At 44.2% G+C, this 22,651-nt stretch overlaps 9 protein-coding genes across 9 annotated transcripts; 2 read left to right on the forward strand and 7 right to left on the reverse strand.

The window, feature by feature from the left end:
• Positions 1-252: 252 nt before the first annotated feature.
• I203_100417 (uncharacterized protein) lies at positions 253-2,462 on the reverse strand (the record flags this gene model as incomplete). Its single annotated transcript, XM_019148983.1, has 6 exons — positions 253-300; positions 361-424; positions 515-864; positions 943-1,357; positions 1,423-1,525; positions 1,586-2,462. 6 exons carry the CDS (start codon positions 2,460-2,462, stop codon positions 253-255), a joined length of 1,857 nt encoding a protein of 618 aa, XP_019001510.1.
• Positions 2,463-3,188: 726 nt separating this feature from the next.
• On the reverse strand, positions 3,189-6,089 carry I203_100418 (uncharacterized protein; the record flags this gene model as incomplete). The annotated part of the gene is made up of 18 exons (XM_065516634.1): positions 3,189-3,414; positions 3,478-3,499; positions 3,574-3,624; positions 3,679-3,717; positions 3,781-3,840; positions 3,907-3,997; positions 4,114-4,390; positions 4,496-4,562; positions 4,621-4,627; positions 4,689-4,784; positions 4,844-4,923; positions 4,988-5,123; positions 5,197-5,268; positions 5,337-5,351; positions 5,435-5,472; positions 5,534-5,639; positions 5,721-5,891; positions 5,997-6,089. The coding sequence occupies 18 exons, from the start codon at positions 6,087-6,089 to the stop codon at positions 3,189-3,191; spliced, it is 1,647 nt and encodes a 548-aa protein (XP_065373452.1).
• Positions 6,090-7,037: 948 nt separating this feature from the next.
• I203_100419 (uncharacterized protein) lies at positions 7,038-9,281 on the forward strand (the record flags this gene model as incomplete). The annotated part of the gene is made up of 5 exons (XM_019148981.1): positions 7,038-7,297; positions 7,395-7,542; positions 7,658-7,746; positions 7,812-7,888; positions 7,957-9,281. 5 exons carry the CDS (start codon positions 7,038-7,040, stop codon positions 9,279-9,281), a joined length of 1,899 nt encoding a protein of 632 aa, XP_019001508.1.
• A 456-nt stretch (positions 9,282-9,737) lies between these two features.
• On the reverse strand, positions 9,738-11,293 carry I203_100420 (NADH-cytochrome b5 reductase 1; the record flags this gene model as incomplete). Its single annotated transcript, XM_019148980.1, has 7 exons — positions 9,738-9,813; positions 9,939-10,102; positions 10,231-10,435; positions 10,569-10,663; positions 10,746-10,902; positions 11,001-11,088; positions 11,185-11,293. 7 exons carry the CDS (start codon positions 11,291-11,293, stop codon positions 9,738-9,740), a joined length of 894 nt encoding a protein of 297 aa, XP_019001507.1.
• Positions 11,294-11,825: 532 nt separating this feature from the next.
• On the forward strand, positions 11,826-13,968 carry I203_100421 (uncharacterized protein; the record flags this gene model as incomplete). Its single annotated transcript, XM_019148979.1, has 6 exons — positions 11,826-12,352; positions 12,436-13,119; positions 13,202-13,412; positions 13,486-13,657; positions 13,724-13,782; positions 13,846-13,968. The coding sequence occupies 6 exons, from the start codon at positions 11,826-11,828 to the stop codon at positions 13,966-13,968; spliced, it is 1,776 nt and encodes a 591-aa protein (XP_019001506.1).
• Positions 13,969-15,423: 1,455 nt separating this feature from the next.
• On the reverse strand, positions 15,424-16,140 carry I203_100422 (uncharacterized protein; the record flags this gene model as incomplete). The annotated part of the gene is made up of 1 exon (XM_019148978.1): positions 15,424-16,140. The coding sequence occupies one exon, from the start codon at positions 16,138-16,140 to the stop codon at positions 15,424-15,426; it is 717 nt and encodes a 238-aa protein (XP_019001505.1).
• Positions 16,141-18,523: 2,383 nt separating this feature from the next.
• Positions 18,524-19,114, reverse strand: I203_100423 (uncharacterized protein; the record flags this gene model as incomplete). Its single annotated transcript, XM_019148977.1, has 1 exon — positions 18,524-19,114. One exon carries the CDS (start codon positions 19,112-19,114, stop codon positions 18,524-18,526), a length of 591 nt encoding a protein of 196 aa, XP_019001504.1.
• An 872-nt stretch (positions 19,115-19,986) lies between these two features.
• I203_100424 (uncharacterized protein) lies at positions 19,987-20,637 on the reverse strand (the record flags this gene model as incomplete). The annotated part of the gene is made up of 1 exon (XM_019148976.1): positions 19,987-20,637. The coding sequence occupies one exon, from the start codon at positions 20,635-20,637 to the stop codon at positions 19,987-19,989; it is 651 nt and encodes a 216-aa protein (XP_019001503.1).
• Positions 20,638-21,314: 677 nt separating this feature from the next.
• On the reverse strand, positions 21,315-22,557 carry I203_100425 (uncharacterized protein; the record flags this gene model as incomplete). Its single annotated transcript, XM_019148975.1, has 8 exons — positions 21,315-21,480; positions 21,565-21,733; positions 21,801-21,863; positions 21,930-22,025; positions 22,081-22,206; positions 22,273-22,352; positions 22,406-22,442; positions 22,503-22,557. The coding sequence occupies 8 exons, from the start codon at positions 22,555-22,557 to the stop codon at positions 21,315-21,317; spliced, it is 792 nt and encodes a 263-aa protein (XP_019001502.1).
• Positions 22,558-22,651: the final 94 nt, after the last annotated feature.

Genomic DNA, 22,651 nt, shown 5'->3' on the forward strand with positions numbered 1-22,651 from the left:
AAACAATCAAGTAAATGTATGTAAGCAATTGAAAACATTTTATACTATGCAATGCAATGACATCTTAAGTCCATTTGACCCCTGATCACTTTTTCGTAAATCACAATGCTAGATCTTGTTCAGTCAAGCTTCGTACAAAGGCAAACTCCCTACCCGTCTTCGAAATCTGACTATGCGAGTACCGTTCACCTGCATTTGGGAAAAGTCTAATTTATTGTTGTTATGACTATGTCGATTTAGCTAGGAAGAAGATTATTTGGGAGCTTCGAGTTTTGGCGGATCGACCCATCTGACGGTGTCCTGTGTTACCATGTTACAAGTCAGTCGAGATAATTGGGTATTTTCGAGCGTCCAACTCACCCAGGCCCAATATCCTTTACCGGGCTTATCTGGCCAATCGTGACATCTAACCTTGTTTGGTGGTCTATATCACATAGGAGGCGATCAGTATACTGACTCAAACCTAAGATTCAAATCATGGATATTGTGTGATAGTATGTGGTTTCACACTCACTGATCAATCCAATCGATTTCTTCCTTTCCATTACCTCCCGGACCAGGATTAGGCCATTCTACCCAACCTCTCAACATGGCATCTTCCTTCCCGTAAGTCGCATGTACCCCAGGAACCACCTGGACTCTACCGAAACCGTATTTCCAGAAATCCCAAGAGATGAAACTCGATTCTGAAGCTTGACATTCCCAATATTTCTCCGTCCGAGGTTGACCTCTTCTGAATCGTACGTTATATGGTGGATAGAATGGTTGAGGATTGAGGACAGTTATTCCATTCCACCCCGCGAACACTTGGAAAGGTAACATTCGTTCGTAGCGTCGAAGTGTCTGAGGTGATGATGGGAAAAGCTATTTACAACGAATCAATAATCAGCATGTCCTTCAAAATGAGTGGCATTGCTGTTGATGAGAAAACATTTTCCTTACCTTTTGAGGCAAATCCTTATCTTCCTCCTTCACAGGGAATGGTGTATACAGATCACCCGCCATATCTCTTCCAACCCAACCATCATAGAACCATTTACCAGCGTGATCCCATCCACAAGTCATATCTGCATCCTGCTTGAAATGCTGATGCATCAGTTCCAAGAAATGCGTCGCGGACAGATACACATCATTGTAATACACCACTCCGGTCCAAGGGTGTCCATCGGGCGATAAGCCAGAAGGTAAAGTATCGTAGAAAGGTTGCATCCCTTCATTCCTCATTTTGGCTAGTTGTTCAATACGGTGTATTTGCTCCCAATCGAATTTCGGTGCGAATGTCTTGATGTTGATGTTTTCAGGTGGGACACCGATGTTTAGCAGGTGAGCTCGCATAGCGTGAGAGATGATTTCTCCACTGCAAGTTCAGGTCCAGGTCAGCGAAAATACTTTTGAATGTTTAAAAGAGTCGAGTCGACTTACCTTCCATCAGCGGAATCACCTTCAATCAAAGAAAACACTAATGATTCCGGACCCAGGAAGTCCGCCAAGACAGTCCAAGCTGCAAACCAGTCTGCTAGCATACCTACAACCGACATCATGAGGTAAGCACAGCATACGAGACATGCAGAGATGTTTGACTCACCAGCAACCTGTCTACAGACAGTCACCATGAACCATCTCCTATCATTCACCAATTTCCACTCTCCTGTATCTTCATTCCACTCCTCTCGCAGATGTCTATACCTACTGACTAAGTCATCGGTCAAGAACGGCGGGAAGATAGGAGCCGTCAATTCATGCTCTCTCGGTATAACCTGATACTTCTCTTTCACCTCTCTAAGTAGCGGATGTAGGAATTCCCAGGCTTCTTCTAAATTCGGTAGAGGACCAGTGGTATATTTCTCAGGTGATGAACCTGGTATCACTCTTCGTGATTTTCCTGGATGGTTTACCTTAGTTGACGAAGGACTTTCACGATTGAGGTTAGGTTGCTGGTTTGACGATGAGATGTAATTCTTCGGTACATCCTCTTCTTGATGTTTATATACTCTACTGTCCGATAATTCAAATGGATCCTGTGAATCTTGAGAAGACCTTTCATCAGGATCATCATACAAATCATCATCCAGCAATATATTCTTGTTATTGTTATTTCTAATAGGGGCTTTAGGAGGCGCTATCAGTCCGAATTTATTTTGAATCTTCCGTAGATTAACTCCTGGCGAAGTACCTCTCCGTTCGCTGTAACTTGATGCATCCCATATTCCTTCCTCTATGCCTGAATCTCTACCTGCTTGACTCAAGAATACTAAGCCCACCACCAATGAGAGGAAGAGAAAGAGCTTGAGGATGGATCGAGGGATTTTCAAGGGGATGGAAAGGGGGGTTCGTTTGGGAGAAGAGTTGAAGGTGGACGTTGAGGGTGTACGAATGTGAGGTGAGCGAGAAGAGGAGGAAGAAGAGGAGGAGGTAAATGTTGGAAGGATTGTTAGAGGTCGTTTGGAAGTGTCTGACGGCATTGCGATGGATTATCATACGAGATGTTCTGGATACTGTTGATGAGATAGGACCTATGAGGATCACCGCGGGGAGAGACCAGGATGTGGACGCGTTTTACGATCTCCGAGACTCCAATGGTGGGGACGCTATGGTCCCGCTGATCCTGCCGTTAAGGACGTTAACTAATGATGTCGGGGGAACAGCTATCGTCCCTCTTTCATGAATTGTGACGCGACGTCGCAACACCGGTTTCTTGAAAGCTTTGGAAGGACCTTGTCAATTTTCTTAGCGTTTATTGATTGACTTGACTTGCGTGGTTGATCGCGCCAGGCGTGCTGGAAGAGACCAATAAGATGAACGCTGCGTGTGCGGGCTGTGCTCGTTGTATCGTCCTGTGTTCATGTCATCCAGATCCCAGATCCATATCCATATCCTAATTCCGTCCGACAGTCATCTCCGCAACGACAAGCAGGGTACGTGCACAGTCTAAACTAGACTGATCAGGCACGGTGCAGTCCCACGTGGAGCGGCAGTAGCATAGACTTACGGAAGAAGAAATTCAAAAGGTCCAGCTGTTTATCTGATTGTAGCCTCACCATACATGAAATATATACATACATACAGCAGCCAGCAGCCAGCAGTCGGGTCCCAAAAGACACAAACCTAGATCACTTCGGAGACGATGTAACAGACACGTCATTCTCATCACTAGCCTTGTTCGTTTTGACGCTCTGGGGCAATCACATTTACCCCTTCCAACTCCTCCACCTCAACCCACCCAGATAAACAGCCACCAGCCCTACCAAAATTGTCGTCATCCATTTCACCACTTTCTTCCTTCTCAACTTGCTCTCTTCGCCTTCCACTGAGACGGGTCGAGAGTACCCCACCCCGGCACACAAGAGGAACTTGAACAGTATCTTGCGAAGATTCGTCAAAGGCGGATATCGGAGGGCCATAAGTGGTTCGAAACTGCCAAGAAAGTCAGTTGGCTCCTCGCGGTCACGCATCGGAGCGGCAGGAAAAAGAACAGACATATAAGGTATTTCGAGAACAGCTATGGATATATCATTTCAGCTACCAATGCATCCCTTCGCTAAATTTCTCAGCTATCAGTGGATGATCACTCACACTTGTGATGTGTGAAAGTGTCAAACCCGTCTTTACCGTGGTATGATCCCCCTAATTCGTTACAGAATAAGTCTCAAAGCTTGGAGCGGCCGGTAGATTACTTACAGCCGCTTGCACCAACACCCCCAAACGGTAAATTTCGAGCTGCCGATTCCATATCAGCGTTCAAAATGCGCTTGAATTCACACGGGATGTCAGCCAACTCACCGTATGTAGCAAATGCAAAATCGTTCCAAGTAGCTGAACCGCTCCAAGTCTGATCGATGACTAAGTGATGCCACGTCTGGTCAATTGTAGATCACGCTATCCGGAGCTGTGATTTATCGCGCTCACCCTTCTTGAAAACCGATCTTTTGCTTGCACAAACGTACAAAGCCAAAGGATGGGGTCTAGCGTTGATATACCTTATGGCAGCATCGATGTCCTAAAACATACAGAAAGGATCAGCGCTGTGATCGATATACACGGATACCATCGACCTCGTCGTTTCCTTTTGCATGACTGAGTGGTAGCTTGAGATAGCCATGTGACCTAACTCACATCAACAGGTATAATAGCCATGACAGGTCCAAACACCTCATCCTCCACCAATCCCCCACTTTCACCCTCAGCGTTCGGATTCATCTTGACCAGACTAATTCCAATCCTTCGATTATCCTTGTTAATCTCGCCTCGATGAACGAGTTTACCCTGTTGTTCCGCTCGGTCGATATAGCTGATCATCCTGTCGAAATCGCCTGTATTGCGCATCGAGGATGATTGAGGTGTATGAAGGAATGACCAGGGCGAGGGTGATGGAGGAAATAACGTATCAACGCTGATGTCGGAAATCGGATTTAGGTCAGACTCAGCACTCAGACATGTGTAGCGATTCCGTATCTCGTGATTCATGATCATAAATGAGATAATCATGATTACTTACGTCTCTTTACATGCATCGATAAATTCATTCACTTTGTCTTTTACCACCAACACATAGTCCGGAGCGACTGATGGTCATCAATTGTATGAGTTGTTTGTCGTGTATCCAATGACGATACAACTCACTGCATATCTGTAGCAGAAACAATAGTCAGCTAATCGCCCATACCAACTTGTGACGTATTCGAGCTTACCTGGCCAGCAGCCATTTGTTTGATGGTGAACATCCTCCTAGCAGCAATCTTCATGTTCGCGCAAGACGAAACCACGACAGGGCTTTTCCCTCCGAGCTAAAGACATAATTGTCAGCTCGACGCACTGGATCATGACCGCTATTGGAAAAGCTTACTTCTAGGGTAGTTGGGGTCAACGTTTTGGCCGCAGCAGCCGCTACGATCTTTCCCACGTTGCCTGAACCGGTATATAAAACTATATATGAGTCGAATCAGCTATCTGTCATGCCAAGCTACCTTTCCGAGGGGCTGATACTCACTATGTCCCCATGATTTCTCAAGTAACTTGGTAGATTCTTCTGCGGCACCTAGGACTACGGCGTATCCCTCAGGATCGAGGTATCGGGGTAACAGTTCTGCTATAAGAGCGGAAGATGAAGGTGCGTGTTCCGAAACCTTTGGCAATATCACGAGGCTGTCAGCATTTGCAGTCCTGGGAGGGTAAGCAATAGATAATCGTCTGAATCACCTTGATTACTGCTGGACAACCAGCTGCTATGGCTCCAATCAAAGGACACAGAGTGAGTTGCCAGGGGAAATTCTACAAGGTCAGTTAGCGACGAGCTTTCGGATACTTGTAGCAGCATGACTCAGAATCCATGAGCTTACCCAAGCAGATATGATCTGTATACGTGTTGCAAAAAAGGTATATTGTCAGCTCATGCGCTCGATGGTCGTGACGGAGACAGCGTATATAGGATACGCGCCAATGCGACACCTTTGGGCTGTTTCTTGATCCTTGGTCCTAAGAGTTACTACATTAGCGATCCTCGTATCAAGTGAAGAGAGAAGGTGTGCAAGCTCACTCATGAACTTGAAAGAGAACATTGCATCCCAAATCCTACTCTCATCTTTCATCCACCCTTTCACCCTTCTAACAGCCAAATCAATCTCATTGAGAATAGGCCATAGCTATATGTTATATCGCATATACAACAGAGCTTCATCAATACTCCAGTTCGTGCTGCGAATGCGATGGGAAGATACACGTACATCACCTGAGCTAACGTCAAATCCACCTTTACCCAGATCTGTATACACCGCTGCCTGTATACGTTTCTCATTGTCCTTGATCAGGTATCCGAGTTGTTTGAGATTATATAATCTGTATGCTAGACTGTGGGTGGCCAGGGAGTCGAATCGAGCGTTAAGTCTTGCATAGATCTGAGTTGTATATACGAAGAAAGGAGATCGGTGTACAAAGTCAGTATTGGTCTGGTATGGTTTGGTATGGTAAGGTATGTTAAGGTGTGGTAAACGAAGACCTACCTTGTCGATTTCCTCGAGGGAAGTTGGGATGTAGTCTGGTATATCCCCTTGCCCCTGAGCAGAGCCATCCCGAACAGCTTCGATGTCACTCATACTTCAGTTTCAATTGAGTAGCAGATGAAGATAGTAGGTAAGTGGTGGGATGATCAGATCAGATGAGCAGTGATGGATGAGAAGCAAGAGGGAAGTACGTCTGCGAATCCCTTGTCGATGGTTCCTCACTCACTGAAATGCCTCCTCGTGCCGAGATAACCGGGTGGTCCGTGCGTCACCCGCCCAAGTCCAAGTGGAGGTGGTCCACTCGAGAAAATCTCCCAAACAGAGAGGATAAATTACTGATACTGATAGTCACGACACCGTTCACAGAAGTGCTCTAAAAGACCTTAGCTGTCCCACGTAGGATTCAAAACCATGACCTTCTCTTGGACTATCCCTTGGGCTTCCAATAAGAGCTCAGTAAACAAGCTCGGTCATGACATATCTTCACCTCGGTGCTGAAGAGCCACGAGCATGATCTACACCCTTCGTCAAAGGCATGTAGAATATTGGCAAATACTCACAGCGCGCCAGGCGATAACATTCTCCTTTCATTCATCTTCCGAAGACGAACAAAGGAGAGAATCATTATAGACGGCGAGATCATAAAGGACGTTAATAGGGGCTAGGCGATTATCGGTTTACTCGAAAGGTTGAAGCTTGCTTACCTGGGTCGAGGAAAGTCGAGTTTGAAAGCTTACAGGCAATGATTGTACGTTTGCCATAATGATACTGACCTGGCTGTCTTTTAGGGGTCATCTTCCTGGTCAAGTCAAAAGAGCTTGAATCTTGAAAGAACATATCAATCGTATTGACTTGAAGTCATTGTTCATCTATATCGATTCCACCCAATTAAGTCTCTCTTTTAACCTATATTACTTATATTACCAACTCAATTTGGACAAACCTACATATTTCATCTTCCCCTTCACTTGAAGCTAGAGCTAGAGAGCTAGGATTTATTCTGGAATCAGGCTTGAACACTTCAAAAATTCTCGGGATATGATGTTACCTCAGATTATGAGGTCTAGTGATTCCTCAGAGAAGCGCCGGCATCAATTTAAAGCTATACCTGATATGCAGAAAAAGATGAATGACCAGCAAAATCAGAATGATGGTGTAAGGAAGAGGTTGATGTACGATCCTATATTGGGTATAATATTGCTAGCTTTCCTAGGAGGGGCGAACGGACAGAGTACCAATTCGAGCTGCACATTAAGCGATGATGTCAATTGGATGTTCAATGATGCTGAAGAATCACCATGGTAAGTTTGGTCTCTACGATGTCTAGCTATATACAGGTCATTGAAATCTCCTGAGGTCAATGCTAATTCCCTCTGTCACCCTGTTTCGTATACGTAGCTTGATATGGTCAAAGGTTCAATCACTCTGCATTCCCCAAACATCTTACCTCAATGTCCCACCATTACTGGACCAGAGTTATTCTTATAACCTACCCAGTGAGAGGAGCTCGGAGTGTCAATGTAATAGTATTTCATACTCTCTGATGGTAAGTCACGATGTACTTACTACCTTACATCTACTTTATGACACCATGTCTTCCTCAGTGGTGTAGGGGATGTGATGTGTTGAGCTGACAGTATAAGATATTTTTCGTGTCGTAGGCAGCCTGCGCAATATGTCAGTATCCCACTACTTCCCTTCCATCAGAAAATGACTGGTCGGCAAGTTGTCGCAATTATGTTAACAATGGGTGAGTACGATTTGACAGTACACTGGTATAGATATTTTACTGAGTCGAAATGACCTAACTCGCAGATTGGGATTCGATCAATCCGTCGTATCGATCCCTGCGTTCGCATATCATCAATGGTCAGGATCAACTTTTACAGGAGGTAAGTGATACAGCATTTGCACTGTATATGTGATGTCATTAAACTTTTTCGATAACGTTCTCTTTCAGACATTGCCAAAACACCTACTACCACTCCTACTTCCCAATCATATACCACCACACTATCACGTACTTTTCCCACTTCGTCGTCCTCTTCTTCGTCAAGCTCATCTTCGTCAACCACAGCTTCAGCCTCCTCGAATCCAGAATCCAATTCTAATTCAGAAGATCATAAATCAGTCTCATGGGGACCAATAATAGGAGGAGCAGCAGGCGGTTTGGTCTTCCTTGTAGTCCTGATCCTTTTAATTAGATGGTTTATCACTCGTAATCACACCAAGCCGAAAGACAAAACAAATACAAATAATCGTATACCATATCCATACCCATATCAAGGTCATGGGAAAGAAAGATCCCACGCTCATGATCAAGATGATTCATTCTTAGAAATGTTGAATTCAACTAAAACCAAAACCAAGACTAGAGCCATATCAATCTCTCGTCCTAAATCACTTTCCAAAAGTACCAACGCCAAGAATCAGGAGAAAGAAAGAGAAGAGATGCTGAAGAGACGTACCGCCGAATTGATGTCCGATCCGTCCTCTTTCGCTCAACCTCGTACTGCCCCTGTACCATTCACACCTAACCCCTTAAACCAACCGAGAGCAGATCCACCTACACCTAAGTTTCCTCCTAAATCAACTAAGAGATCTATAAGATTTACTACAGATACAGATACAGATCGACCCATTTCAACATCCTCTTCTCTCTTGCAAAATAGAAATGAAAGAGTATTGATCCCACCTAGACAAAGATACAGTACGATATTTTCAGATTCATCCTGTGACTCCGGCATAAATGGTGGATCTAGAATATTGAGTCCTCAGGATTTCCATCAAAGTGAATCTGCCTTTCGCACCAGGTCAATATCACCTTTACCTCCTGCGAAATTCAACGAAATGAAACAAAGACAAAGTATGGTAGGTTCTTTATCTATGGATTTCAGTGCTCCGCCATCAATCATCTCCGATTCACAAAGACCAATAAGTGAAGTTAGAACATTACCATCCTTATATGAACCTGTTATTGGTGCAAGGGAATTTAGAAGGAGTGGATTGAGATCACAAATGTTCAGTCCTGAAAGTCAATATCCCTTGACTGGAAAATCAACTTCGAAGTATCCCGAAAGTCAATATTCGTATAGCTTGGATAATTATCCTGCACAAGAGTTATTGCTTCAAAAGCTTAAAGGACATAAACGACTGAGTGAGATGGGAGAAGGAGATACGGAGACAATAGGAGCTGCTTTGGGAAGTGGGAAAAGGGGAAGTTATTGGGGGAGGGAAAATAGATGGAGTGGATTGAGTAGTGATACAGCAGGAAAGAACAGGTAGGATCTGAATCTCCAGAGGAGATAGATGAGTGATAATCAAATTAGATGTTATATTTCGTTGTATTTTATAATTTCGGTTGTACCGCTTGATATAGCATAGTATGTTAGCTAGTTGCATCTCCACTTTGTTCGATCTGTTTCGCATGATTAGTGAAAATCTGCGTAGCCTTCGCTTGTCAGTGTATATACCATCATTGAAAGCGAGTTAGTCAAAACTGAAAGCCTTACGTTCCTGTGCACTCGTGTTCAGGGTTCGAGGAAAGGATTAACTCCACCTATTCGCTTCGTCCATTTTCCGAAGATTTCATACTATTTTATCTATATCTATGTTCATTTTAAACTAGACCCACCACGTCTTCCTCATGCTCAATAACCCCTTTTTACCTCGAGATCGCAATTTGACTAGTCCATTCCTGATCCTATCCTAGCCTATACCAGTTCTTCTATCACCACACATCTAGAAGAGGAATACTTGATCTTCCAATTTTGAGACGGTTCTGGGAGCGGGATAACCAAGTTCTTTAAGGTGACCTCTGCCAATGGAGAAAAAAGGTGGTCAGTCAAGTATCAAACTGGGATACACGCAGGTGACAAGTAGGATTCTCATACTGGATGTGCTGTGGGGATTGACGAAAGCAGATAGAAACATTTGACTCACTTCATAGCGTTCATCATGGGTGGTGGACCGCACATCAACACCTTATGACCTTCACCATGATTGGGTGAGCCAACTCCACCATCTGGCATGTGCTTCTCAATCATCTCTTTGGTGACGAAACCTACGCCGCCGTTCCAATTGGCAGGGGGTTTGTTGAGGACGTGCTGTGGGAAGTAGTATATATCAGCACCGAATGGAAGATGGCGCATTCGACTAGTTTAGGGGTCATGGACGAGGGAAGAAGGTATTTCTCCTTCATATTGGATAGATTCGAAAACGAGCAGACACTCACGTAAAGTGTGAATCTACCACCTGACTTCTTCTCCAAATCCTCCAATTCCTTTCTCAACAAGATATCATCTTCTTCCACATTAGCGTAGATCAATGATAATTTCGTCTTGTCATTTGGGTTCTTCAAAGATGATTTGATGATTTGATACATGGGTGTTATACCTGTTCCACCTGAGATCATGAGTAGAGCAGGAGCGAGGTTGGCACTGTTAAAATAGAATGACAATACCGATATCAGCCCCTTGTCAAAAATATTTGGGAAAGAGAGAAAGGATCATGATGAACAGGGTTAGGTAGCAGATAATCCACAACGATCCTGACAGAAGAGATTGTACTCACGTATAATGGAATTTTCCCTTAGGTCCCTTGACCTTGACCTCTTGGCCTATAGTCAACAAGGAGAGGTATCTTGAGATGTTACCTTTTTCGTACGTCTGCATCATTGGAAAGATAATATAAGTTTGCTTATTCACTATTTACTCTGTACGAGTGTGGAATCCGTGTTTTCAAGCTCACTTTTACAACCAAGTCGAAATGACCTTTATCATCGTCCAAACTAGTGGGCGTATATGACCTGACAACTTGTTTACCGTCAATCTCAGCTGCTACTGAGATATGTTGGCCGACAGGTAGACCGAGAGAGTCGGTTGATTTGGGAAGGGCAAATTTGTAGCTAATGTGAAACAGAACAATCAGTGGCTGATACGAATGGGATGACCGACATCGCAAGATATTCAGGATGATCTAACAAGTTTGCAAATGGGTATTTACAGAGCAGTATTATGGGATAAATGATCTTTAGCGACCAATTTGAAACTTCTCCATTCTACAGGATCCAACACTTTTCGATTCTTGCTGCCTATGTGACAGGACGGGTCCATCAGCTGCACACTCTCTCGACGATGTTGTACCCAATATGCAACGCAGAGGTAAGTAATGAGATGAGATGACCTACCACTGTTGATCAAGTAAGAGATAGCGAGGATCAAGATCAACAATGCTGTCCCAGCAGGTTGAGCGTATTGTTGGTATTTTTCAGCGAGAGCTTCGAAATCAATAGCCATGTTGATTTGTCCTGCTCTTTTGTTCTCAGTCTATAGCTACGTGACAGAAGAGGAAGAAAGAGGGCTTATTCTTTCTACCGTCTGTGGTATGGAAAAACTCGGATAAGATAACTTGGAATGAGACGATCATCATCTTTGGGGAAAAGGAAAGCACGCGCCTGTGAATCCGAGCGAGATTCAGTCATCAGGCTCAGGACCGTTTACGTAGTGAATGGATGTGCCTGATATTTTTATACTTGGATATTGATCCGGTTTTCGGCTTTGGTTGATCTCATTCGCAGCTCAGCTCAGCTCAGCTCAGCCGTCCTTCACCTTTGTTCTGACCTTCCTTTGACTCCGATTGGTATCCTTTGGCTTCGTACATATCACGAAACGACAGGAGAAAAGAAGAGACTTATCATATCGACACTTCAAACATACAAACATCAAACAAGTGGTATATCCATGTCCATGGCCACCTCAAGCAGATGATCCGATTCATCGGACTGGGAGACACCGGTCTACGATCATCCCAAAATCTTAACTTGGAAAGATGTTGATACACGCCACGGATGGGTTCTCAGGTCGACTGAGAAGAATAACAAGGCCTATACGAATCCTCACCAGACGTATACTAGGACCGTCAAAACCTACATCAGGCCATACCGAACTACCTGGCCCAAGTTCATCTCTTACGCTATCATCAACAATAGGTAATCGATCATGGGTCTATCATCCTGATTCATTCTTCAACAGCATCACCATACCTTATGGCCTATACCCATTCTTGTTACTTTGGATAGGATGTTTCATCATATTGGTACGACAACAGTATTATACACCCAACACACCACAGATCATAAGTTGTAATGCTGCACCATGGGATGACTGGCCTCCTGATATATGCGGGATCAACGGAGGTAATTGTAAAGACGATTTGGAAAGTATCGATAACCAGTCATTTAGATGCTTGGGTGGTTGTGCGAATAGTAAATTGGGTAATCCACGTTATGTAGGTGGGGAGAAAGTTGATGGGACGTTTTTGGTCATTGGTGGAGGGGATGATGAAGGGACTTATCGGTGAGCAGAAAACATCTTACGAGTTTGGTCATATGTGTGAGTAGCAACATTAAGCTAATGCGTCTATCGTTATATGATTTTAGCGCAGATTCATGGTTATGTCCTTCTGCACTTCACTCCTCCCTTATCTCTCCAACTCTTGGAGGATGTATAAACTTCCATTCCTTGCCTTATCCTAATGGATACTCAAATTATCAATCGTCATATTCAAACAATATCAACTCGACTTCTTTTGAACCTTTTTATCCAGGAGCGTATCGCATATCTTCCTACGGCACCTCAAACGGTTGTCTAGACTTGCACTACATCGTAACGGGATTCAACGCATTCTGCCTCTTGTTGACCGTTCTACTACTTAAACCACCTTCAAGCTTATTGTTCATCATCTTACTCGTTGGTGGGTATTTCCATTTAGTACTATTCGCCAATCCACCTTCGATTCCACCAAATTGGGAGACGATCTTCGCGGGTCTACCACCCATTTTATTAGCTGGATATTGGTTCTGGAAATTATCCTTCAAACGAACACTAGCAGGATTTAAAGACTTACCAGTAGAATTGGCCTTGTGGCAAGGACTAGGATATTGGTTAGGCTTGGAGAGCTCGACTATATTCAGTAAATTACCTATAACGAGGCTAGGTTACGATGCGTTAGACCCTGCTGGGGTGATCTCGCTGGTTTGTATAGTCGTGGTGGTGGTGATCGTTGTGGCCATTCAGGCTTGGCAAATGAGGAAATATGGCTTGTTGAGGTATTACTTGATAAGGTGAGTATACTTGGTCGAGAGTACTCAATTCTGGTATACATACCTTGAAGTATATGCTGATGACAGATTGATGGAATTCTAGATACATACCCCTCGTCCCACTGCTTATTATCCTAGCGTTCCTTCCAAATTACTCTTTACGACTACACCATTATCTTCTCGCTATAATCGCCATACCCGTCTTATCATTACCTAACAGGATATCACTGTTCGGTCAAGCTTTCGCATTGGGTTTGTTCCTGGATGGAACAGGTCGATGGGGATGGGATGGATTGATACAATTGATTGGATCGGTAGGTACACGCGTATAAGCAAATTGATTGCGGATATCGATCGGAGCTGATATAGTGTGATGTCCACGTAAAGCTGGCCGGCGATGCAAATACTGGAAGTTTCGTTCCCTCCTTCTGGTCCAATCTTACAACTTCCACTACCATTCATTTCGATCCGATCGAATCTATCGAACAGATTTACAATGTCACGGGATTCTCGGTGTTGGTCGATGATATACAGCATTCGGGTAATTATGCGAATTCATGTGAGTAACGATAGTCTTATCGCTACTACTGAAGAGACTAGTCGAAGGCTGATGGGATATATGAAGCTATCGATATGAATCTGCTTAATTTGACTCAAGGTATAGATCATTATCTGAGAATAGCGGTAAGTCTCCGATTGTCATTTCTACCGAATCATTCTATGGCAAACTGACTATCTCTCGTATAGTACATTGCCAATGGCACTTCCCTAGATTTCACAGATCCGGTAGTGTGGTATGCCAATAACTCATGGTCGGAGTTATGGACAGGTGTCTCGGATGGGATAGGAAATATCACTACGGATTTGTAATATATAATATTGATCTTGGCTGGTCTTACTTTTTCAAGTTGTATTGTCGTTTGCGGTACGCGCATTGTAATGTTTTCAGATGAACTGTAATTATCGTAATCAGATATACATTAGGCAAGGGCAACCCCTCGATATTGGACCTTGCACGTGACACTGAATATACTATATAAGTCAGAAACATCTCACACTTGTCAACCGAATGAGTGCACGACCCTTACATGGTGTTCGGCAAAACAAATCACGTGAAATCTTACATATGCAAGTCACTCATCCAGTGACATAGATATTAGCCGGTTAATGTGGCAGTTCATATGAAAGTTGCCGAACACCTTTTCTGCATACAAATCACATAGAATGCCTTGTCATGGTGGGGAATCTGGATCATACACATTACCAAAAGGTGTAGTTGCTTGAGAGACACCTCAGAGGTATACTGCAGACCATCCCAAAAAAGGTAGTATGCATGGGCCAAACAGTAAAAATCAGATTATCAAGTTATACCCATCTGGGTGGCTGACATTTACAGCGGAGAAGGACTCAGTGGAAAAATGAAGCAAGTGTAGGTGTCTAGAAGGTGTGGATGCTTGGTGAACATGTCTAGGAGGTACTTTGGACCGGTCTGGTCAACACTGAATGTATGGGCCAAACAGTAAAAATCAAAACAAAAAGATATAGCCCATCAGGCAATCCTTGCCTGCAATGGGGAGACTGGGTGGAAGAGTTGAGCCAGTTCAAGCTTCCAGGAGGTGTGGGTGCTTAGCCAATATATCAGAAAGGTACTGCAGAGCATCCTGAAAAAGGTAGTATACATGGGCCAAACAGTAAAAATCAAATTGACAAGTTATACCCAAACGGGTGGATGATACCTACAGTGGAGAAACCGGTTGGAAGGGTGAAGTCGGTACAAGTCCCCAAAAGGTGTGGGTGCTTAGCCAGTACATCAGAAAGGTACTTCAGGACATGCGGAATAAGGTAGGGCGGGTGGGCCAAACAGTCAAAATCAATTACAGAAGATGCACCGTATCCAGCTATGCAAGTATGAGCTTACTATCCTGTCATGATGGCCACGGTCAATCAGGACGTCTAGTTGCCTATATAGCCGGCGGAAATTCCGAGTCGTCGGAATTCCCGATTGTTCCCTTTTGTGGTTCAGTGGTTACGACCGGCTACGTCTACCATTGTGACAGGAAGATGGTATCTGTAAGTGATGATAGCAGAATGTCAACCGATGAAGGCACAAATAGGTAGTCATCGATGTGTATTCCTATGAACTAATTTGCCTAAAACCTGCTTTAATCAAATTAATGATTTGGCTGAGCGACATCAGACTGGACCAACCCCGGAGAATCACAAAATCAGTTGCCGAACGGGATTAATTGTTACATATGTATTTCTTGAATATGTAAATTTTGTGTGGTGGGGACTTGCATATGAGTTGATTTGCCGAACAGGCCCTTAATTTACACCTTCGAAAAAGAAGGGTTGATCAGTTGCGAGACTAGTGAGTTCTCTGATCTCTTCCTCTGTGGTATGTATACCATATTTCATTCTTTCTCTGATGTAATCCCAAGTAGAGTTGAAGAGGTCTTCCGAGAGATTTCCTGTTGAAGCTGAACGATTATCGGCGTTGGCAGAAGGACAAATGATCAAATATCTTTGTTCTCTTTTACAAATAGGTTGAAACAAAGACGAAGATGGTGAATATGATTGAGGATCTCTAATTAGATCGGAAGCGTAATGGGCACAGCGATGTAATTCCATATCAATTCTTTCTTTCACATTGTCAATGCCCGGACCAGTACCTGCAGATCTCGATCCTATGGGTAATAGCGAATCTCGATTTCTGAGTAGGTACAAAGTGCCCAGATCTATACTGGTGTTCAAGTATTGTTCGAACGTCTCCCTTGTCCTTCCTACACTTGCAGGTTGGTACAGATCAACTTCATGATACAATTCAACCTGGAGGATGTTGGAATTAGAAAGAGCTCTTGATTCGTTGGGCACGGCGGTCGAATTCACTTTGGTATCATAAAGAGTTCGATAAGGCATAGTAGAGCCCCTAGAGGCGTCATAGGCCTCATCAGAATGAGGTCTTCTTCCTTCTCCTTCACGACCCCGGCCGCGACGAAGTCGACCGAGCTCTTCTAAGAGGGGCATGAGATTTTCTGCCATTTCGAATTAAGTAGATTGAGATGCTTCCGAACGCTTAGATTTATATGGAAAAAATGTAAATATATAAACGTAAATATATAGGAATATATATATATATATATATATATATATATATATTCACGGATTATATATCTATGGCAAAGTGGTTAAATTTAAGATTGGACAGAAAAGATGAATTGTATCTCTTACACAGAGACCAAACCTAACAATTTATACTGTGAGGACAAAGTCAGTGGGTGAGGGTAGGGTAGATAGCCTACTGTACGTATGGTCTTCATTCAACAAAGGAGATAGGCAGGAAGACCGTTGGAGAAAGGAAAGGTACATGCATCTACTCGATATGCATCTGGATAGCATTTTACTGAATACGCTTGGCCAATACTTCGAAATGACAGAAAGGATGAACCGGTACTACAGTACATTGGGAATATCAACACCACATTGCATATCATGCGTTCAGTTAACCAGGCATGCATGCAGCAGATTATGCGAGGTCCTATCGCAATTGACTACTTCGGAACGAAAGGGGTTGTGAACTGTTTCAAGCACCATGATCCTCAAGGACTGCTCTCTATTGCCCATTCTGCTTATCCCAAAACGCCCTCATAGCATTAGCAACGACTTGAGCTACCGACATTTTTCGCAATTCACTGGGTTTGACCTGATTTGTCATCATTTCAGTGATGGAATTTCCGTCATTTTGAATATGAGAGTTATCCCAATTCTGGTACATCCATGATTCCTTGTCCGTGTCATTTGCAGTCTTCACTTGGAAACTGAGTGGGCGCCAATCGGTTGATTTTTGCCCTCCCGAATGACCTGTGTTGCTAACACTGAAATTGACTGTGATATCGTAGATGTCGGAATAGTAAGAACTTGGCATAGCAGACCATTCGACCTCTGAACGATCGAGATAAATCATGATTGTCCCATTGCAACTTTGTCCAGCCATATCGAAAATCGTGCTATCGATCACTGCTGTTGTATTTAGATTTCAATTGAGTTGGCAAGCTTGGAGATTGAGCGGGAATGTATAGGAGGAGATGATTCTTTGGGTAAAATATACAGCCCCCTTTTATAACTTGGAGGCTGGTCCCCGACCTTCATCCTCCAGCCCGCGTTAGTCGGGGGAGAAGTACAGATGAATCAAGGAGAAGCACCAAGGGTGGAGGATGTCTGGCCTTGCAATACATCAGAATTTGCAAAATCCAGGGGATGACCTAGCTAGGTCTTCCTGCCACCTTTTGATTTCATTCGTTGTTCCCTTGACTCGAAAGGACAACTTAACTTCAAGACATGTCAAATTAAGTCGTAATACAGTGTATCGAAGGACCGCTATGGTTTGGACCTCGCTCTGGTTTTTGACCGGCTTGACACACCTTCTCGTTAGACACCGCAATCTCACGAGCGTTCAAAGAAAGAGTGGAAAGCAGAAGCTGCCTTCCTTTGATGATTGCGAAGGATCTACGGTAGTCAGCTTTTCGACCAACATTTCAAGCTGATTGGGTGGGAAGAAGCGAAAGATCACTTTCTATAGGGACTGTCATACAATATTTCAACCATGAACATTGAGAGGCGGATATTGTATTGGTGCCGTTGTTGCCAATGCTACCTGAGGGGGAGCTAATGCCTTCATCGAAGTTTTTGTTCTTCATCGACGCTATCCGGCCCGGACAGTCGTGTCACCTTTGCAATGCAATCAGTGCCAAGGTAGTTGGAATGCGCCCCCGTATCATACAATACAGTACAGCCAGTGGCAACACAAATGCAACATTGGCCGTATGGCACGTAATACCCTAGCACCAGTGGAGGCCGAAACATGTATAGTCAATACTACCAGGATCCTTGATATAGCACACCTTGTTTGTGTGATTTGCATACTCTGTCTGCTGCTGTTGCCAGGTTCTTACAGGACTATTAAATGCACCTATTGGGATGATGTGCGAGTCCCTGATGCATCGGATATGGGGGGCACACATTCCAGCCTTCACCATACAGAGAGTAGCGTTTATGTACTGTGGAGCGCGTTGATGTTCAGCTGCAACAGTTGCAAATGACCTTTCTGCACAAGCTCAACTGATTGCTCAGCTTCATGGGTCCCTTCATTCTGCCTGTAGCGATGCATAATTTCAGAATGCATGTGCAGACCATAGATGATACAGTACTATCACCTTACGTGGCCCATCCGCTGTCGTCCTTTTTGGGTTGTTTTGTAGATTTTCTCTCTCTTCGTCTGATCATGCATATTGATTGGATTGAGCAGTGGTTCAAAGGTGACCCTACCCCATGCTCAAAGAGAATCCTACAGCAAACCATTAGTCAAGAGCAATTTCCTCATCCTCAAGGTCACATAGCTCTTATTTGCGACTTACCGACGAAGTTGTCAGATCTCACCTCGCTGTCTCAAGTTGTAAAAACTGTTCAAAGCTGTTCGAGCACTATCGACAATCCGATCTACGAAGTCTTCGTACATAGGTTGAAGTTGAGTTTCGACAGCTTGCGTTAGATCCATTCTTCTATTGGTAGACTGATCCCATCCCCCATAAGTTTCAGATTGTTGCAACCAGGTATCTCGGTGACTCGAGTTTCTAGGATCATTAACGTACAATCGAAGTTGAGATTCTTCATCATTACCAGTGTGTTCCGCTTCGTAATCGATAGTAATGAGATAAGTCCCATTGGGATACCGCTCGCTATCCCACATCATCGGTCTTGCAAATCGTCTGTTCAGCTCCACAGCACTGGCACCGGAAGTACTTCTCGAATGGCCCCTACTTGATCTTGTTTGATCACCTTGCGATCCCCCAGGAGATGCGACTTGGGATGGGGCTCTGGAAGCGATAGCGAGTATCCCTGCGCTCGGTGAAGCTGCGTCGACGACAGGTGCTTCGTAAGGAACCCAACGGCCGCCTTGCAGTTGCCAACCATTGCTTACGTCTCCTTCGGTATATTGTGATTGTCCAGCCGAACTCATCCTGAATGATGATAAGCTATGAATGCGTGTTGAGCAACTAGAATGTGTAGTACCCGAGTCCATTTTTTTATTCATTAGACAAGGGGTTTTTATATGTAAGAATCGGTCGACGACAGGACAGACGCTGCTTGTTGTTGAAGCTTCGCCAGATCAATCTGGTTGACGAGTCAATTTTGGGACCTGTCGGTGATTGAGATAGCGATGCTTATTGCACTCAAATGAATATTTAATGACATCGTAGGCTTCTTTATCAATGTATGTCGGGCTTTTGTCAGTTTTCATATGTTACTTGAAAGACCGCGGCTGAGTCGCACTTTCTGTGAGGAATATGGATCTCTGCTTGGACTGCGCATTAGAAGCCGAATACAACGATGTATACTGAAGACCTAACTATCTACGGCAGATTGTAAGAGAAAACCCATCGATAGTGCAATCGCTCCTATAGCGACGTCATGCAAGCGACCATCAGATATCCTGCATTGTCAAGTGATGGAGAGAGACCAGATAGACATCAAAAATTCTTGTCATTTGAGTTATTGCGATCGCCTTCCATCGACTGTGAGGAGTGCCATGCACCTTTTGTCTAGCTGTTGAGAGTCTCCGGTGGACTTCTCAGCTGTGATGTAGCTCATTAGTTATATTGACTTGTAATGAGTTTTCCTCTTGATTTGTCGCACAATCAAAGGAAGTTATGAAATTCAGGCAACACTTTGTCCCTGTCTGCGAATCCTTTCAAAGAACTCAAGTGCAGTCCTAGTCGTATCCTGTAACATAAGCTGCGAAGTTAGGTTTCCGCACACTGCGGTTAAATACAGTAAAGTGTTTAATACGTCAAAAGGTGAGATACAGCAGAGTACTGTGCGGAGTTCATCTTAGGCGTTTCCTACTGAATTGATATATCCCCAAAACCTTCTCAACCCACTCTTAAGCAGACTTTCCAGTTCACTTCCTTCCTCAAGGTCAATACCGATTTGAGGTAATAGCTCAGTCGCACTGCTGAACCACCTTTCTTCATCTACCTGATGGGGCTCAGCTACAGAGGGAAGCACAACAGATCTAGAAGACCCCAATCTTAGAGTAGAGGGCAGCGTGAGGTAAAGCTCGTATGTACCGTTTGACCGATTGCGTGCGAACGATACGCCTGTTTCGTCTTGGTCAGATGGGATACTTCGGAACCGCTGGCGCGCATGGTGCCTTCCGCCAGACCTCCACGCACTTGCGAAGCTCGTCGTCGCAGTAGTGTTCGAGCCATTGTCATTGAACCTAGTGGTGGCACCTCCGGCTGTGTCTTGATTGGAAACTCCATTTACCAACATACCAAAATCTTGGCCACCAACATTACGTTGAGGGAGCATCCATTCGCCATTGAAAGTCTCCCAGAGGTCTCGATAGTCTTCAGAAGGGAGGTCGGGTGGGAGTGAGGATGACGATTCAGACGATCCTGAACGGGCTTGTAGGCTCGTTGCAGACCTTGGGTGATCATTTTCGGGGCGTTCAGATCTTTGCGGATTGATGTATGGCATAGTATGATATTTTACTTCTCATATACAAATGATGTGGATTATCAGTGTAGAGATGAGGTTGTTGGTATGCTTTCTTGATATTGTGTCGTTATAGTAGTATACCCTCAATTCAAAATATCGGCGTCATCATGATCACAGCTATATATATGTGTATACCTTACCTACCGGGATAGGATCTAATCGGATTATAAATGTCGCTTAAATATCGTAAAGACACTAACAGTTCTTTCATAGAGAGAATCTGTATTTTGAAGGTTTAGTCAGTCTTCGTGACAATCGCGAAAACAGCAATAAGCCGGATGGGAACAGAACCTAGGCCTTCTTCGCACTACGTATGGTACTCTGGAATATGTCAGACCCCTCTCGGCTACGGATTGTGTAAGTTGGACCATCCTGCCGGAGCAACATCGTATGCCTTTTGACATTGATCACGGCCGACAGCATTGACGTGCGCCGAGATGGATCGTACGCCATTTCCTCGTCCATACTGTCCAATGATCGAAGGTCAAGAGCCGTGCCGAAGAGCGTTTGTCAAAGTCAGCGTCAGTCTCAATCCTTTGTAGCCATCGAGTTGAAAATGACGTGAGCTTGGGATAGGTCTTAGGACATAAGAAGACACACGCGATGCTACCTTCAACACGCTGATGATCAAGGACAACCACCATTCATGCGTTCTTCTAGCCATTTCTCTCTCTCGCTTCATCCACTATATCACTCAGTGACGTGATGGTTTTTACGCCTTCAAGGTTTTCGGACGATTTCCGTACAGCTCCATCGGACCATTCGCCCTGCCTTCGTATCAGTCTACCCTCTACGCCTGCTGATGTTGACCCATGATAATCGCTATAACATCCATTCACCGTTCACGTTAGTACTTGATTGTCTTGCAGCGGTCAAAAATTGATGTTGATATTGAGGTTCACTCACGCTTTAAGCTCATCACCGACCATGATCACGCCTTCGCCTGGTTCTTCATTGCAGACCTTACAAGCTGAAAGGAAAATTTCCTTTGAGGGTTTGGCATATTCCACATCCCATGAGAGCGTAGGCGGAAATGTAAGTAGGGGTAAGATCTTGAGGGAATCAAGAGTTTTCACTTCCGCATCAGTCATCAAGATCAGTTATACTTGTTATTCTGAATATGATACCAAGATGGTACTCACGTATACGAGGATCCGCATTGGAAATTATGGAAGTTTTGATACCTAGCTCGCAAAGCTGACTGACTGAGAACGACATCATCTTATCAGCGGCTCGGAATTCTTGTACTTTGGGTCGATATGCTCACTCACGAGTTTCGATAGTCTCTGAAAAATTCCTATAACCCTTATCACTCTCGAACCGACTCATCAATGCTGGTCCGATGACGGAGATTTTCTCACCTAAATCTAAGAGCAATTGGCTCAGTTATTGCCTTTATCCGAGTTTTGGGATGAGACGTACCATCTTTAGGTGCTCCTGCTTCTAACAATGTTTGATGTATGATCTTCGTCCACCATTCCTCAGGCGTCAAAGCTGGTAGTGAATGTTTACCATACAATGGCCACTTCGAATCGATAGCCTTGAACGCTTATCACAAAGCTACAGTCAGAAGCAGCCATCAAATGGTCACTCTATTGGCGACGAGTCTCTTACCTGGTTTGAACGCCGCTCTTACACTTGAAGGGCTTATATCATCGGCTGAAAGTCCACCTTTTATGGCTTCGTCGTAATACCTTCATCTGATCAGCACCGAGTACTTCTAATCGTCATCTGAGGGAAGCCTCACTGTTCATGTATAGGTTGCTTCGGGGTACATAGTGTATCTGAGCAAGACATCCGATCAGGAACGAGTCAAACTGGCTGGACTAAGGGGATGGACTCACCAAACACGTCAAAAAGAATCAGACGCACTGGTTTCTTGGCTGATTTTGATGTCATGTGTCTTGCTATCGGTCTCGTCAAAATTCTCTGCAACGTTCTTGACATAATAGGTGACAAAACATTGACCACAGCGAAGATTTGTCACAAGTAA

This window comes from Kwoniella mangroviensis (assembly GCF_000507465.2).
Source record: "Kwoniella mangroviensis CBS 8507 chromosome 1 map unlocalized Ctg01, whole genome shotgun sequence".
Classification (NCBI taxonomy): Eukaryota; Fungi; Basidiomycota; class Tremellomycetes; order Tremellales; family Cryptococcaceae; genus Kwoniella; species Kwoniella mangrovensis.